This window comes from Gavia stellata, chromosome 7, assembly GCF_030936135.1.
Source record: "Gavia stellata isolate bGavSte3 chromosome 7, bGavSte3.hap2, whole genome shotgun sequence".
In the NCBI taxonomy this organism is placed as follows: domain Eukaryota; kingdom Metazoa; phylum Chordata; class Aves; order Gaviiformes; family Gaviidae; genus Gavia; species Gavia stellata.
The window spans coordinates 19685570-19704856 of record NC_082600.1 but is presented as its reverse complement, the minus strand read 5'-3'; the positions used below and the strand labels follow the sequence as shown (position 1 = coordinate 19704856).

At 36.2% G+C, this 19287-nt stretch overlaps 1 protein-coding gene across 4 annotated transcripts in view; it reads right to left on the bottom strand.

The window, feature by feature from the left end:
- TTC7B (tetratricopeptide repeat domain 7B) overlaps positions 1-19287 on the bottom strand; it is a 151100-nt gene that overhangs the window by 87269 nt on the left and 44544 nt on the right. For all 4 annotated transcript variants that reach the window (XM_059819233.1, XM_059819234.1, XM_059819235.1 and 1 more), the window contains 2 exons: positions 5709-5787; positions 3196-3368 (listed from right to left, as the gene is read on the bottom strand). In XM_059819233.1, coding sequence (XP_059675216.1) covers positions 3196-3368; positions 5709-5787 — 252 coding nt within the window. The remainder of the gene's footprint in view (positions 1-3195; positions 3369-5708; positions 5788-19287) is intronic.

Here is a 19287-nt window from a genome sequence, read left to right as displayed (position 1 = left end):
CAATGGTTCCCAGAAAGCAGAAAAATGATAGGAAACAGTTGCTGGAGAAATTACTTTCTCAGAGAAAAAAGGGAAGTTGCCCCAAAGAGAACTACTAAAAAGTCACTTATTAAAATGAAAGTAAACGTGATTTTCTCCTACAACTTCAAATATATTTTGGTAAATAAGTTGATGTTTGTCTCAAAAAGTGAAGATCCTCTTCATGCAGAAATTAATGGGAAATTCCTCCGCAATTTAGTTGACTGAACTCAAGATATTTTCTGTCTCCCTACTCCTATGCCTGCATTTGTCAAGTAATTCCAAGGTAACAGGGCTGAGCAAAAGAGGCAACTGGAAGCATGAAATGGCTACCAACCAAAGGCAAACCAAGAAGTTTAACACTTCATCAACTGAGGATGAAGAAAACTGAAGAGGCAGTAACACAGAGATCTACAAAATCATACATGGTATTAGTCAAATCATATTCACCATCTCAGAAGAACACACTACGCTTACTTAATATCAATCAGCATATTTAGAAAAAAACAGTACGTCTCAGACTCAGAGTTAGTGGTCAGATGAATACCTAGGAAGAAGTCTCCTATATGTCTGTCTTGCTATTCATTGTCTTAGGTACTTGCTTTCAATCACTGCTGGAGATGAGATACTTGGTTAGACGTGTTTTATCTGATCTGGTGTTAATCACTCTGATGTGATAAAAGAAAAGGACTTAATTACATGCTCTGTTGAAGTTGTGGAACTCCTCGCTTGGATGTCCCAAGAACAAGAAAATTACACTGAACAAATCCCCACTTTTGCTAGGAAGCATGTTTCTACAAAAGGATGAGTTGAGAATGAAGAACAGAAGTTTGAAAGAATGAGCCTGAGAAACCTGCTATAAGTATCCTGGATTAAGGAATTAGAATTGCTAGAAATCTTTGAAGATAAAGGCCATTCTACTTGCTAGTAATAATGACACCATAGTTATATAGGCTTGCTGTTGTATAAAGTATTCATTAATGGAAATCTGCAATAAATGCAGCTAAACAACTCAGATGCCTTCAGTATTACAGTATTTTAGGTTACAATATAAAGATACTGTGAACACTAAATCAAAACATCTCTTCAGAATTTAAGGTAGGACTACTTCTATAAGCAATCTACCATAGAAGCAGATTCTACTGCACATAAGAACAAGGTCACATTATGGGAAAAAGCTTTCATATTAACTAATAAGGGTATATACTGTAAGAGGGGAACAGACTGTTTTTTAGGATTTGCTGTGTGAAACCAAGTAGTTTGAATGAGAAAATGTGTGACACTGCATAAAAGATATTTCCTCGTGTTTAGGCAATAAACGCATATTTTAAGTGCAGTGATGAAGGTGTATATCCACAAACCGGGTATTTCCTTTTTACCAAAAAGGCTGCCTGCATGTACAGTTTATTAATTATGTACTTGCAGAGAAACATAGTAGTTGTTTTGGCAAATTGAATGTTCAACTCTATGCCTGCATCTCCGCCTAAAGCTCAAAAGACTGCTTTTTAATAACTTCACATTCTGGACACAGTCAGAGAAGACTGAAATTAAAAAAACTCACAATGAGTGGGTTTTAATCTTACAGCTGGACAACAATATTAAAAAAAATAGTAAATTCTTTGGAGAAAAAGGGTCAAAAATTTCATATGAAACAGACAACAGTCTCATCAAAAGAGATTCCCAGATCACACCGATTTCACAGAATCACAGAATAGTTGAGGTTGGAAGGAGTGTCTGGGGAATGTCTAGTACAGCCCCTCCACTCAAAGGGGCAGCAGGCAGGTTGCTCAGGACGACATCCAGTTGGATTATGAATATCTCCAGTGGTATTCTCCAGACTCCACAACCTCTTCTGTAAACTTTTTTTCTTAAGTTTACATGGAATTTCAATCTTCTCTATCTGCATTACTTAACACTGTCCTAGTATGGCAAATCAATCTTGGCTAGATCATTATCTCCACTCCTACAATCTACTTCTCAGTTCTCTGGCTCACAGTGCTTTCCAGCATGTATCAAAATAAGCCAGCAATAGTTATTGATAATATTAAATATATATATGTATACACACATGAAATACAAGATCCCACAAGGAATTGTGTGTAGAGTATGAGTAGAGCAGTGCAAAGGTTGCAGATTATGTAAAACAAGCATGCAACAAAGTTTCATCAGATCAAACTTAGTATCAGTGAAATAAAAAATAAATTAAAAAAAGACACTGCCAAACGGTTAAGATTTCACTAGCATGCTTTGACACAAGTACATTACTTTCAGGTAGTAAGCTATACCAAAGGACTGTAATAAAGTGCAAAATTTTGTCAATATATATTTTTGGCACAGTAAGAGTGTGTGGGAAAACAGCTTTACCTTAGAAACCATTTTTCATTTGATCAGATACAAATAAACAACAAGCTATTAACTTTTAAGAAAAATTCAAATCAAGGAAATGGCTCTCCACTTTTAATACTAATTCTAGGGCTGATGGGTTTATGAAAAACCCCACACATTTTCAAGAAGGAAAAGATACACACCAAAGCTACTCTAAAATTAACCATGGGATACGCTACACAAGAATGTTCCATAGCATACCAGTTACCTGCATCAATGAAAGACTAAAACTCAACAAAAAGGTGGCATCATAGAGAAATGCCAAAACTAACCTAAGAAGGTTAAAAGGTAGCTGCCTTGGGAAATAAACTACCTTTGAAACTGCTAGATAAATTTCTAGATACACTTTTTATAATGTTTCAGGGATGAATTTGAATCTCCATATTGCTAACTCTTTCCTTTCTATGATAAGGCAGAATACAGGTCTAGAAACAGCACACAACTTTTAAAATGTGCAGTCTCAGATTTGCCACCCAGTTCATGTTTTCTTTTGTATCCCAGGTATAATATGAGATACTGACTCTACCATATAACCCACTGTAGAACAAACAAAAAAATATTTTGAGAACGGAGAACAAAATGTCTCATGCATACAGTGCAAACTTCTGCTTGGAGAACCATGTTGTTTCCCTAGTTCTCTTCAGGGAATATATACACACACACGGCATGGGAAACATTCCTATTCACATTGCCCAATTCCTTCTACATTTTTAACAATATAAACTAAATCACCCAGTGCACAGGGTAACAATTGCAATTATAGAAACAACAGAGGTATAAACTCAGTCATACTTTTCTCCAGTGTATACCCGCGGTCTTCTACTGAGCGCGTAATTCTTAGTATTTGAACCTTTTCGAAGTGGATCATCTAGGGGTGATTCGTGAGGGGGATCTTCCAGTGGATTCCAATAACTCTGTTCACACATGCCTCGTAATAAAATTTCAGCCAGTTGTCTTGCTATCGTCTGTAAAAGTGAAAGATTGAATAGACTATTTCAGTTGGAAGCGACCTACAACGATCACCTAGTCCAACTGCCTGACCAATTCAGGGCTGACCAAGTTAAAGCCTGTTATTAAGGGAATTGTCCAAATGCCTCTTAACACTGACAGGCTTAGGGCACCTCTCTAGAAAGCCTGTTCCAGTGTTTGACCACCCTCTTGGTAAAGAGAAGCATTTTCCTTAGAAATACTGAATACAAACTCTTCAAAAACACTTGGATTATTTCTAATGAAGACAAGTCACATAGAATATATTTTCTGTATTTTAAAAGATCCAAAAAACCAGGCATACTCCTGTTTGAAAGGTGCAAGTACCCAGTTCAATTCTCTAAAAAATGGCAATAACCAACAATTTTGGTTTTTTCAATTTTATCAGTTAAATCCAGATACTTCTGAAGTATCAATAACAACTGTTGCTTCTATGAGTGGAGCACATTCAGGTATATTTTCAGATATTTTGAGCTGAATAACCTTGACTGCCTCTCTCCAGGCCTGAAGCAGATGTTTCCATGGGAGAGACCACAGTGGAGCAGATATTTCCCTGTAGTCCGTGGAGAGAACCACAGTGGAGCTGATGTCCACACTGCATCCTGCTGAGAGGACCATGGTGGAGCAGGTTGATATTCCCTGAAGGAACTGCAGCCCATGGGAGGGACCCCACAATAGAGCAGGGGAGAAGTGTGAGAAGTAAGGAGCAGCAGAGAGGAACTGTTATGGACTCACCACAAACCTCCACCCTCCATGCACCATGTGGGGAGTGGGAGGGTAGGGAGAGGAGGTAGAAGAGTCAGGAATGAAGGACTGAAGTTGAACATGGGGAAGGGGGGTGGGGGAGAAGGTGGTTTAGTTTTTGTCTGTTTCTCACCATCCCACTCTCTTTTAATTGAGAATAAATTGAGTTAATTTCCCCGAAGTCAAGTCTGTTTTGCCCATGACAGTAACTGGTAAGCAAACTCCCTGTCTTTACCTCGACCCACAAGCTTTTCTATCTTATTTTCTCCCCATCATGTTAAGGTAGGGGAGTGAGAGAGCAGCTGGGTGCGCATCTGGCAGCCAGCCCAGGTCAACCCACCACAGTTATAGTCCAAACCCCAACCGACTGGGGCTTCTGACCACTTGTACTTGAAGGTGCTGGTGTTTGCTACTGTTGGTAAGGCTCAGCAAGAGTGAAACAAGGTTGTAGATCAGCATGAAAAAGTTTATTTTGACCAACTATTCTTGCCATCATATATTTAAATGTAGAAATACTTACATAAATATTATTTAAATAAATAATTTTAATTTAAAGCTTTGAAGTCATCCTATAGTCCATAACTATCAGGTTAACCTCCTCTTTAATGTTTAATAAACATGCATACAAGCTGCACGAATATATAACAATGATGAAAACTCAGAGATTAGTACCAGGGCAGTAGAAAGAAGGCAAGATCTACATTTGCATCAGAATTGGCAGTATTTCCCAGCAACATTTCCCAGCAACAGATGTGTAATGTTTAAGCCACAGACAGCACCATATGATCTACATCTTCCACCATAATTCCTATACCATAAGAAGCCTTTCATGTTTTATTCTCTTGAAGTTTGCAATATTATCTCTCTCCACTGAAAGTGTATTATTTAATAATTTTAACATCCTTACTAGGTATCAATTATTAAATGAATTAAGAAATCAATAACCTTCCTTATTATCACTTTGGAAGTTTTAAAGGCCTAGTATTAGGACACTGATTTAGGACGTTTTGAAAATCATTACATTAGAGCAAAAGAGATAAGCCTTAGCCCTTCATTATATAAAAGATGCAAAAAAGATACATCACTTTTGGTAAAGATTTATTTTCGGACAATATAAATAACAAATTTTCATGATTTTGCTTTTATTGTTTTCCTTTAAGAGGCTTTATCATAAAAATAAAGAAATGATAACTTGGTAACTTCCAACTTGATAGAACACACAAAGATGCTGCACTCTGTCCTCACTCCCATTACATTACAAAAAGACGAAACAACACTGTGAAACTATAGTAAGTCATAAATAGGGCAATTATGATTAAGGTTGCAAGTATGGTCGGAGACCAATCACGTTTTAACCATAACCACAAACAGGAAAGAGAAATAGGGGAGAGACTGGGTATCAAACATTCCTTTTTATTTTAATCATTCACTTAAGCCAGGAAACGTGGATAACAGATCCTGATCAATATGCTGCATATCTGATTATTTGTCTCTAACTCATCCAATATATTTATACTTTACTTGCCTACTAAAATTCAGGTGCTGTAATAGGAATGTGGTTTAATATAACTTACCATTCGCAGATTTTGTGTAGTTCTTGTTTCGACAGCTCTTAGTAACTCTCTAAATCTACCAACTCCTCTTGTCAAGTTCCTGTATATAAACATAGAATTTGACAGTATTCCAACTTGGATCTAGTAACACCTTAATATATTACTAAATAAAGTTGTTAAAATCCATGCTATCATTTTTTTTTCCTGTATATCATCACTGACTTTCTGTGAGATATATATACACACATATATATACCACCCACATCTATATATATTTTTTGGTTTTCTCATTCATCTGGGAACCCCACCAGTGATTACCATACCAACATTCCCTGCCAGTTTATTGAAAAAAAAAGAAATGTTTTCATGATAAGTAGATAGCTCAAGAGAAAGCAAGGAAAAGTGCAAGAACTGGCCACCTCAAAGAGAGAAAAAACAAAATTGAAGTTGTTCTTGCTTCTACAATGGTTTTAATTTTCAATTACATTAGGCTTCAAGGTATAAACTTTGAAAAAAAAAAAATTCCATTTTAGCTACCTCTTGATACTTTAAAATAGGGAAATAAAAAAGGAGCAAATCTTGTAATCCTCAGTGGAAGTAATGTAAAATTTTAAACTCCCTTTCAGAGAGGAAATAGCACAAACACAGCAAAGCCCACTGTGTGGCCAGAAGAGGACTGGGAGATCAGTGTTCTGTTCTTGACTCCAGCTGGCTTTTGGTGTGGCTTCTGCAACTCAAGCTTCTTTGTCTATGCTTATTCAACTTCTGCTGCCTAAACAGCTTTTGCAAAGACATTCAAGACCCTCAGAGAGGGGGCATCATTCATACTAACAATTTCAGCAGATCTGAACTTTCTTCTCAAACAATAGACTACTTTGAATGGTCTTACAGCTTTATCTTTTTCTTATCACTATATGAGTTCTCAGCTACCTGTTTTTTTATCACACTTAAAAGCAGTTGAGAATATTTTATATTAATACACAGTTTGTCTTTGAACTGGTGAAGGACTGGGTTGGCTTTTTGCTGAGCCGAACAACTGAATTCTGCAACCTCAACACATAACACAGGACAGTCAGTTCACTATTTGAAGTTTAGTTGCAAAACAAAATTATTGATCAAAAGCATGTTTTGTGTTAAATCATTGCTGTTATGTCATATAGTTGTATTATCTTAAGATGTGATTTTATGTGCAAGTTGCGTAACATTTACCTAACACAGACTCAAAAGAGAGAAGAACTATTACATGTTGTGTAAGCTTTTCATAAGTAAAAGCACTATTGCACTGTGCTATAAAGCTGATGTTGAAATTGCCTTCCTTATTCTGATGTCTTTATTTACAAATATATTTAAAATACTGATCTCCTGAATTGCCACTTGGTACAAATTAAAAAAAAGCCAGCATTTTTACACAGATACTTTCTTTAAATCTAGTTGCAGAATACCTGAAACCAGGGTGTTTGATGCAAGAGATCTTGCTATAGAACTGCAGAACTCCTATGACTTTACCTAGAAACCTACTCATTTATTTTACTCTTCAGATTACATGACAGAGGTCATCCCTGTTCTGTTTTATATAATAAAGGATTACCAGCGTATTTCAGAAACTTTAGGATCCAGTACAGACAGACATCTTTCACTAGCACAAGTTCACCTTCTAAAACACTTTTTATATAAAAGCTCATTTAAAAAGAACTGGCATTTCCAAATAATAAAATCTGTATGAACAGGTTGAAAGTTATGTCAAAGTAAGGCACCAGCTGGTTAAAAAGAAATAATCACCAATCACACAAGAAATAATGATTGTTTGTAAAAAGGCCACATGTTACAGCAGAGCTTGACCATAGAGTGACCAGTTAGTACATATTTAAAAGAAGTAATCTTGTGTATACATCTAACATGGAAAAAACTTCATGAAAGATTATATTTATTTATGTATTTCACACAGGCAGGCCTCTTGATAGCTAATGAACAATACACCAACTTCACATACTAATGAAGTAAGAACAGAAAGTCAGTAGGCCAAATTTTAAGAAAACCTCTGAACACAATGGAAGCTGGATACCTTCAACACCTTTGGAAAGCCAAAATACATACTGTTCAGTAATACCACATGCCAAATATTTTAGAGAGCCAAAACCAGACCACTGGAATCCCAGCTTTAAGTCCTCTGCTCTAAGTGCATATTTCCCATGAAAGGAGCTTTCTCTCAAGGACTGTATTGCAAAGTCACAGCTGTGTCCTAATAACAAGATTTTAAAAAACCAAACAGACTTGCCAAAAAAATTGAAATGTTCCCTGCAAAATTGTCAAAAAAGAGCAAGAACTTGCCAGCTTGAAACACTAATTTCCCCAGCACAGATGAAGCATATACTATGTAGCAGAACTTCAAATCATAATAATTTAAATCTTCATGAAATTTTAGGAATTAGCATTTTTTTCCATATGAAGTTTATGTCTTTTGATGTGTTACAAGAACAAAAAAAATTACTCTATGAAAAAGTATGCAACTTTTAAAAGTCCTTAAGAACTTCATGACAGGTTGTTATTAGTTACCTGTTACATTTTTATAAGCATCTGCAAGGGACTGAAACTTGTGGCTGAAGTTCTACTGTATCATGAAAAAAGCAGTAAGATTGTACAAGAAAAACAAAAACTTAAAATACAGAATTAGTTTTTGCTTCATAAAGCATTTAACACTGATCCACTGCACAAGTGAACACAAACACAATACAGATTTATCAAGCATCTTCTACATGAAGCATACTAAAAAAAAAAAAATGCACTTCAAAACTACAATCTAAGTCACCCAAAAATTGAGTTAAATGCTTTGAGCGACAAGTAATGAAGCAAAATATACCATGAACAATATGGTAGATCTCCACACTGCACTGCTTTTAGCAAAGTACATTTCCTGTATTTGTTAACAGTTTCTAACACCAGGGAGAAGAGGATGGCAGCTATTCTGGCACATACTTTTCCTGCCTAGCCTAGGAAGCACACAACTTTTACCTGCTTTTCACTACGATGTGCCTTCGTGTTAGCAGTTCCGCCCGTGCTGATCGAATGCCAGAGCAAAAGGGCAGGTTAACTTAGAAAACAACGTCCCACAGTGTCTGTAAATGACTTTGAGATCCCTTCCATTCTCGAGACAAGTTTTAAGGTACATTAACATGCAGTCAGAGCTGACACATTTTCAGTAATTTCAGACAAGACAAAGACAGCCCACAGATAGACACTGCTAGTTACGTATGTGTGTGTTTATATGACTGCTTCCCATCAGAACATGCTCGAGTCAAGCCCTTTGAATTGCATCTTCCTAGTTTTCAAAGCCTTATTAAAACGTTTGCTGCTTTAAATCTTCAAAAAAACCCAACCCTACTTTGACTCTAAGTAGCACTATACCAGTTAAAGACTGAGAACCAGGATATAAAGGTACAATCTACTATTGAAAGTCTATACACATTGATGCCCTTAGGGCTAATTTGCATCATTCCATCTACATATTTGCACCCTAAACCCCAACAATTTATGTTAGAACCTAATTAATTATCCTGATGCAAGATCAACTTTTATGCTCCTTTGAAAACTTCAGGCAGCATTTCCGGGTTTAATAATTAAAATACTTTAAATGCATCTATGCAAAGGTGCTCACTCCTGAACACAGAGATCAATAACTGTAGATATGATACAAGGGAAGTGCAGGAAGAAAATTAAGAGGCAGTAAGGACAGACTTTCAAGGCAGGATCAGAAGACCTGAATATAAGCCAGCAGTAGCAAACTTTTGGCACAAACAAATTTGTCACCATCACCACCAAGAAGTCTCTTGGTTTTATAAAGCATGTTTGGCATTAGACACCACAGAGCTTTGGTATTAGTGGTCAGATAAACCTCACACCCCAGACAAATAATTCTTATCTTTATGTTTTTAAACACACACACACAAAAAGTAGAAAAGAATGAAAGAAACTGCTCAATGAGAAGCACTCTCTATTTGAAAGATATTAGGATAAAACCCCAAACACTATTCCTTATAACAAAGGGAGTGAGATCTAATCACAATATACTCAGGCTACAAAAGAAATGTTTTAAATTTAACCTCAGAAAGGTTGATAAGATTAATTTACTTCATAATTACAGCATATTTTGGTAATATCTTCTCCATTAGTGTGAGAACAGCTTTGTCAGGCATTTCCCTTATACTTACCAACTCAAACACCCAAATATTTAGTCTAACATTGCCTTTTATAGATTAAACATGGAATTAGAATAAATTTTCACTTAGTGAGCTTAGACCAAAGGTCGCCTGCTCTGCAATTTGGTGGCTAAATTGTCAGTACTTCTCCCATTTAAGAGAGAAAAGTATATCCAGAGCCATGCCAGTGAACAGGCTAAGTTACTTATACTAGCCTAACTATTACCTTATTGCTGAAGCTTACTCTATGTCATTTAAAAAATATTCATGTTTTAAAAGGAGAAAACCCAAGAACAATGAAATCTAGATTGCTTGATCAAAGTGACGAAACAGAAATTGCTTTTGGAATTGAGCCCACTTCCCAAATGCATGTTCTCTCCTTCTCTCTCTCTTTCTCTCTATATTTGTATACGGAAAAAAGAAATGCAGTGTTCGTAAACTCAATGGTACATTGCAAGTTTTAAAATTTGGGTTTTTCTCCCAATAATTAAAATAGCAAAGAAAATAAAGGTATTTGTTTTAAAGGGAAGGAGTAAGAGCAGGCAAAACGCTTGATAAGCATGCCAATCAGAACAGCGACATTTCAGTAACTTTGGTATGACTGCCATGTTTTAAAAAAAGCCATAAAAATTATTTAAAGCCATACCCTCTAGCTAATAACTTTCAGCCAATTAAGAGTAATTTATATAGTATTAAGACCAGAAGTTATTTTACATTGAATCAAGTTACTACATAAGCAAAAAGCAAGAAATGTGACAAATCAAGAGATTAATTCTTTAGCAGTAACAAAACATCATCCTAATACTGAGGCATGCCATTTACCATACTAGAGCAATTGCTTTATATAGCCCTACAAAGATGAGTTAAAAAAAAAATCAAAATTTAAAGGACTGAAATTCTATGGCTTTCTGCAATAACTTTATTAAATGTCTGACCAAATGGACAATGCTAAGTTTTCTGCACAACTGATGATGCTTCAGATGGTTGTGACTAACATCTGTGTCTGTTTTCCCTCTGGTTTAAGGAGGGGGGGAAGCATAATTTTATCCACACTTAGAAAAATGATGGATCTAATGCAATACAGGTCACCCCGAGCAAACATCCTGGTAAGGTTTAGATACCTATCTCCAAAAGGCAACAGTTGCCACTTCAGACAGTTTGGTTTTCCCTCTCAGGTTTCCCTCTCTTCCTTTCATACTTATACTTTGAGTATTCTCACAATACTGTATATTTTTCACAAAACATTGATTATAAGTGGGTATTACTTTCTGAATTACATGTAGAAAATCCTTTATTTCCTGCCAGAATCTAAACTACTCTTTTTTTAAGCACACCTTAAAAAAAAAAAAAACAAACGCATCATGATACACTTCGTGTTTTACTCATTGTTAACTTATGCAGAAAGAAAAATCCCAGGTTAACTCAAATTCACTACAGAAGATCATGTTTGCTTGCTGCTTGAAGGTTCTCGATTGACGTTTGGGCTTATAAATCTTCAGTGTGCCGTTACAGCTACACAAGCCTAAGTATTTGAAACAGCCCAGGACAGCAGCAATTCTTGCATTCCTGCATTCAAAATGAAAACATTGCCTGGACTGCAGTTCCACTGGTAGCTAAGTCTACCTAACGGTTCACTACTGAAAGAGGAAGGTCCCATTCTCCCCATTCTCCTCTCTCGGTGTTTGTGTCCTTTTTCCACCATTCTTCCTCCTTCACATCTTCCTGCTCTCACTTGCATGGTCCTATCTCTTTTCTCACAGACACACCAGCCATTATCATACCTTTCAGTGAATCAATTCATCTCACTAAAATGACAAAAAGCTATAATTTCTTTGCTGTTTGTTTTCGAGAATGAAATGACTCCACAGAAGAGTCAAACAAGTACCTGAACCAGCAAAAAGCAAACAAGAAAAATGCATGCCAGCAATGTAGGTATGGGGAAGATGAGAGCAGGTAACTCTACTTTACAGTGTCAGGACCTTACACATTTTGTTTACTACTTCTCTTGAAACCAACACCTCAGCTCCTCCTCAGAATGTTCTTTCATATAAGTGTATATATACAACACACTATATACATGTACATATGTGTGTGTGTATACACTAAGTAGCAGATTCAACTATTAAGGCACAAAGCCTGGATTCACAAAAGGACTTCTCCAGTTACTGGAGACAGAGTGCATTAGAAGTCTTGTCCTTTACATCCTGTTATTTTGCAAGTTTCTCCTTTCAAGCAGAGATCTAGCCAGAGGAAGAAATGGGGGTAGATTAAGAAGGTGCCAAAGAAAATCATAAACAAAAAAAGCCCATTCTTGAGTTCACAAGAAAAAAGTGCTAAACATGCCAGAAAGTTTTACTACGGTAATAAGTTAACAGAGGGAATAAAGTAAATAGAATTTACTGTAGTAAATATTTAATATAGTATTAAACATCAGTCAGTTTGTATGGTCATAAACTTTATAGAGTTATTTTATCTATATTTAAAAGAAAATACAAAAACTCCTACAGAATTAGAAGGAAGAATGTGCAGCACCAACAGTGATTTTGTTCAGAACACCAACTGAAGACCTAGAAGGCCACTCAGTTTAATATCAAGCATGATAAAAGCATAGAGAACTTCAGAGTGACCAACATGGGCGTGGTTTTACAACCTGTCTTAAAGATCCAAAGGTCAGAAATCAGCAGGAGCCATAAAGGAAGTATACTCTGATAAGATACAAGATTTTAAGCAGCAACAAAACAGCTGGGATGCATCAATGGAAGTGTAACATTTGATAGAACCCAAAGAGCTAATCTGAAGTGACAGATCAAACATTCAGAGACAGTGCTGAGCAACAATAAACAAGGCCAAACCCTGAGCGCTGCGTGTGGTTCAGCCCTCCCAGTCGTGACACTAAACAAGAGAAATGGTGAAAGGAATATAGAGCCACCCTTGCAATGAAAGCAAGCTAGGGGCTACACCTATGAAGAATTAAGCTGAGAAGGGAAGGGGGGATTCACTGACACTGTATGCCTGTCCAACATGAAAGCCGAAGTATAATATATTAGACAGCAGTGTGAAAACAGCAATGCATTAAGTCAGAAAAATGATAGTTGAAAATGAACCAGGGGAGGGAGAAGAAAAAAAGAAAAGAAAAAAGCAAAACAAAACAAAACAAGAGGTTATCAAATCTCTGTTGCTTTTCTAACTCTCTTGGTAACCCCTGGAGAAGTTTAATTTTGAAGCCACTGTTTCTGGTTAAAAATCAGAAGAACATGCACAGTTTTCCACTACTTTAAGTTGTTTATGTGCCATTTATTCATTAATATAGTTAATAAGAGTTTTGTTCTTCTATTGCCAACTCTTGTATTTGCTATCAGGCTGTTATACTACCACAAAGCAGAATGGAGGACAAGATTTCCTTTCCTCTTTTGCACACAATGGCAATTCTGAAAATGCTTACTAAGCTGTCTTTTATTTTTATACTCTTCAAATTAATCATGAATCAGTGTTCAACGTAACTGAATACATTAACTTGAGGAAAGGCAGGGGAAGAGAGCCAAAACTCCCCAAATTCATACTATATACAACACACAAAATGGGAGTTGTATCTACAAACAGGAACAACACTTTCTGGAAAGAAACGCCTGTGCAAATACTTCAAAACATACAAGCAGAATATTTATTAGTAATCACCTTTCTTTATACTCCTCCTCTGTCCATTCACTGTGGTTAAGAATTCATGCAGCATTCCTAAGCATGAGGCTTACAGCAACACTTCTTTCAGGAAGGAGAACATAAGACCACCTCTATAAAACACCCTGCCAATAGTCTTATAAAAATATCAGTGAGGTAAATGAGATTACTTCACTGCTGAGTTGCTTACCAGACATGCATCTGTTTGAATGTAATCTCTGAGGAGCTACTTGTTTCCAAAGAAACTCTGTTTTAAAATATCCACACTGCAGTAACGCAGGGATTTGGCAAACAAAAAGGCACTGAAATTTTGGCAAAATTATTTATGCATATGGACTATGCTTATGCACAGGAAAGAAATAAAATAAAATGCACAAGGGCACTACCATACACCCAGAGAAGGAAGTGTTACTTCCACCTTCTCATACATAAATACAGTGTATCAAATAGGAGTTCAGAAAAAGGTCATTTGGGACAGTGGGCCAACACTGGAAGAATTTGAGAGGCAGAAAAGGTCAGATCTAAGAGGTGTACCAAACCCAAACAAAACTATTTCAGTGCAAACACCAAAGTGCCCGCATGTCAACAACAGAAAAATTACAAGCACTCCTCAGTAAACCAGATGTATAACACATTATCCTGGTGGTTACATATTTTAAAAGGAAAGGATGTGGAAATCAGGAAGTAGGAAGGGGAATTTTCCAGTACTTAGCTGAACACATAGAAGTAAAGCTTGCCTGCCTTTCAAGCTACAACTGGTGGCTAGCATTTCTGTAACATGTATTATGTATCCAAGGTATTCACAGCAATGAATACTCACTATGGTCAGTCTAATTCTGCTTTTTATCTTAAAAAATTAGAAACAACTTTGTAAATTGTTTGGCCATTGACAAGGCAATAAGTTGCATAATGGATACTTTGAATGAATTTATGAGTTTTCAAATGCTTTTACTCTCAATAACAAATGAAAACAAACACACACAGCCTCAAACACCTGCACAGTATTCAGCTTTTCTTAGCACTGTACCAGTCTTCTGTTCTCTGATTTGTGAATATAAACACGCTGGTACAATTTGATTGCTATAGCACTGCCTACAGCTTAAGCGGATAGTGTTGAAGAGTCAAATAACGTAATTCAGTAACTCTTTGCAAAAATAGCTTATGAATAGTTACTACTATTTAAAATAAAGATGGATCGTCCTTTAGTACTAGTCTTTTTTTTTTTTTTTTAAAGCTCTGTACATAACTAGTTTCTTAGCTCTTCCAAGACCCAGTTCCCTTTATCGCCACTGTGACCAAAATACATGCACTCTTTCCTTGGCAAACTTACCTTCATGCTTAGCAAAATCACTTTCTATTACTGTCATAAAGAAATCTAGCACCAATTAGGCCTCCGACCTGCTAATTTCCTCCTTTTGAAGGTAACAGGGTCAATTAACATGTTTGCAGTTAAAACTAGCAGCTTCAATAATTTTTGATCAGTTCAAAAACATGATTTCAAAAATGAAGAAAGAACTGGTGTAATTAGTAACCAGTAATTCAAAATACTGAAAAGCTCCATGTTAATCTATTACTAAAGCTTTAACAGAAATGGCCAAATGCTTCATTCATAGAACAAAATCTTTTTCTTGGTGAAAATAACTATCATCCAGGTAGAGAAAAATCAGTGTTAACAGAAAGGAACTCTAAAGACTTAATTAGTTGAAGGTTACTGCAGCTCACATTTAGGTGATATATCTCATCAATATCGTTCATAAAACACTTAAGTCCCAAACTTCATCAGAATTCGAACCTCCATCTTTGGTGACACGCAGAACAACTGGCCAAGGCCCTAAGCAAGCTGCTCTACACTGGCCGTGTTTTGAGCAGGGGTTTGGCCCAGATGGCCCCTCAGAGTCCCTTTCAACCTGTACGATCCTATGAATCTGTATCTTGCAAGTTGCAAGGGAAGGGACAAAAAGAAGGAAAAAAAAAAAAACATCTGGCATAGTCATGCCATGTGATACCTGGCATGCAAAGCAGTGTTCCTCAGAATAATATCAAAACCAGAGAAGGAAATAAAAACAAAAGCAATAAATAGAGCAGTAAAGCAAGCATTTTGGGGGGAGCAGGGGAAGTACACTAAATATTCCCCCCTCAATTTAAGCCTCCAATACCATTTTGTTTGCTGCCCATCACAACACAACATAAAACCAAAACCTTGTATTTGATGCTTGCAAACGCAAGCAACAGCCACAGTCAGTAAGACTTGTACGTGGGCTAAAAACCGCTAAGTATCTTCTCGGAAAAAGTGAGCTAGAGTCAGAATTCCAACTGCAAATTATTGAAATTATCAAAATTCAAGATCAGCTCAGATACCAGCTTTACTCTTTCAGTGTGCTTTGTATAACTAATTATTACAAAGGTTATTTGAGACTATTTTGAATAAAAGTGATTCCTTCATGTTTACATCCACCTTAGCCCTTCATATAAAACTGCCGTATTTTCTATCTATAACTTCACAGTGGAATCTTATTTTAAACTCTTGAAGTTAAGAAAAAATTCTGAGCAATAAACACACAGATTGAAAGAGAAAGCATTGTTGACAGATTTTTTTTTCTGAATATCTGAGGGAATAATAATTTCCCCTCACATTCAAATAGATACTGTTTTTTCAATGAAAACTAACAAAGTAAAAACAGTATCTTAAATAAGGATGAGGAAAGCATCTGATGTGACAGATGTTAAAGTATCCTTTGAAAACGCACTTTTGTTAGCAATCACAAAACAGTGGTTTTTGTCTCTGTCTTGAATATATTCTGCCTTAGTTTCCTAACCACACAAACATGAAAGCAGTTATTTCCAGGACAAAATTGTTTTGAAAACTGCAACAGAAGTAATTTCCAGTTTACTTTCCAGTACAGCGGTGGTATCTCACATATAAAGAATGCAATACTTCGTAGGATTTCAATGTTTTTTAATTTCGTCTTAACTTTCTATTCTTTTTTTAATGACCAATTTGTTTTGAGACTAATGTAGGATATGCAACAAGATCTCAACAGATTCAGAGAGTGATGGGCAGCTAGCGCTGTATTGCAATAGAGTGGACAGCTGCTCATATAGTGTCTTGATGTGCATTTCTGTCAAGCATTTACATAAATCCTTCTATTATGGATTTCATGACTGTAAAATCTTCAGCTGTGAGCACTGTATAGGTACATATGTGCAACAGAAGCACTTATGAATTGGCTTCCGTTCACTCACCCTCACTTACTAACATGAAAGCTATATTCCTATTCTATTCCTATTTGTGTTATGGTGGAAAAAGAAAAATAAAGAAACAACTTCTACATAGACAAGTCCTCTACATGAGTAACTCTAAGGAGGTTGGGTTTTTTTGTGCTTGTCATACATTTTGTAACCCAATAAAAATCAATTATATGCAGAAAAACTGGTTGGGTTTTTTTGTGTTATTTTGGGGGAGGTTGATTTTCTACTGAGAAAAAGCCAGCCTCTGAGAACCAGCTTCATGGAGAAGACTGGGAAGCTCGTGCTTCACTTGCAGCTGTGCCAGCACAGGTAATGGCACCATGAGGAGTACAGATCTGGTCCAAGTTCCCCAGGCTTTGATTCAGCATGTGAACCATGATGGAGATGAGACCAAATTGCAGTCTGGATCCTGGACTCTGATAAAGCAATATCCTTGGAGAGGGTGTGAAATATAGGAGAAGTCACAAAAAAGAGCTTTGAAAGCTAACTAAGTCTGGTTTTCACGACAGCCACCTGACTTTAGACTCCAACCAGAAAGCTCTTTTGCTCTAAGAGCATACACATCCAGTATATTTCTGAACACTACTACCTCAAAAATAAAAACCATTTACAATTTAAGTTTGTCCTGTTTATCTCATAACATGACTACAAAACAAATACTAGGATAGAAAGATTACTGGGTACATAAACTGCTGTCCTTTCCCTCTCAGGGGCATTTTACTTGAAAATAGCTATGTTAAAATAATAATGTCAAAGTTCCTCTTCTCATAGCTTTTCTTGGAACAACATCAGGACTTCGAACTCCTTCAATTTGAAATTACAAAGCAACTACTAGACTAAATGGAAGTTGCATAAGCAGCCTGAAAGACATTTAAAGTTACACATTTCAGAACGTTTTTAAAAAGCTCAACTTTGTTACTTATTTCTAAATGGAAACGTTCCTCTGCTCCCAAGTGAAAAATGGGTATGTAGTTTGATTCTTTACTAAAATTATGCACACTTTGGAAGAAAACATCAATTTCAGATTTGTGTCTTAATAGAGCACTAAAATAACATTCTTCTGTTCAAACTTTAAAAAGTTCTGCCACCTTTTTTTTTTTTTTTAGATAATTGCTTTTTCAAAGGGCCAGCACTTAGCAGTTCGGTTAAGCTAGGTTTCAAACACTTCCTAGTTTTTTACACAAGATACTGCATACCTGAAAGATAGTCACATAATCCTCTACAAAAACTGAATTTCTTGTCTTAAAAGAAAATTTCTGTACAGTTAGTGAACAAAGGGGAAATTTAAAGTGGATCAACCAGCTCTCAGGGTAGGCAGCAATACTCCCTACATTACTGCTAAAATTATGCTCTTCCAGCTAGTATAAAAGCTATCTTATTTGCTTTTCTAGTTTGCAACTGACACATGCACAGAAATGATGCTTCCAATTCTACTGGAAGAAGGTAATTAAAAGCAGTCATTAGTCAACTGGCCCCTAGATATAAAACAACAACAAAAACCCACTCCATAGCAAAAGGTCTTCAGACAATTCAATTCTCCAGCAGATTTTGCGAGATGTTTATTACTACTTACTGGAGTGGAACCAAAGTCTAAAAAATCCACAAAAAAATCCATATAATTTATACACAGACACCTACTCAGATCATTAAGCATGCTCTAACACGTAAATTACTATAGCCACTATGCTGGTAACAAAATAACATTTGAACTGACTCAAATCAATGCCAGGTTATAGTTTGGTGAAAGGAATTTTATTTCAGATTCAAGTCTTCCGAGTGTCAGCCTCACTTCATGAGTATACACAAATCAGACATTCCACTGCACTGCAAGAGGAACAGCAGATTTAGTCTGCCTGTAAGAACAGACAGGCACACTTTTCCTCTTCTCCTTCTCCCCCACCACTCACAAGCAGTTAAGCTCTGCTGATTCCCTGCCTCCTCCACAGGACTGAACCCCTTTTGACATCTACAGCTTCAACTGCAAGAAAAGTTTATTTAAAAGAAATGTTTCAGTTTCTAAACTGCCTGCATTAAAGATATCTACATTTCCTCTCCTTGCAAATGTTCATATAGTCTTTACAATTTTAGATTAAATTCAAAACTTGAAGTATATTGCAAAGCTTCATGGAAAGATCTTGAATCTAATTTCTATAAATCTAACATCAGGACAGATGACAAATTTAAAAACCAAGCAAAGCATCCTTAAAATAAATGTATTAAAATGCATGCTATAAATTCGTGACTATTAGAAAAGTATATATTTAAAGTTCATTTCAGTTCTGGTAAACCCAACTTAAAAACTAAGAAAACAAAGAAGGGACCCATAAAAGCAGCAACATAACTGGCAGCCTGGAACAATGCCCATATTAGGAAATCTTGAAAGAATTGGGATTGGCTCTAAATTAAGAAAGGAATCTAAAGGATATAATGGCAGGAATATGTAAAATCATGATTGGCACAGAGCTATTTTTCCTAACACCTTG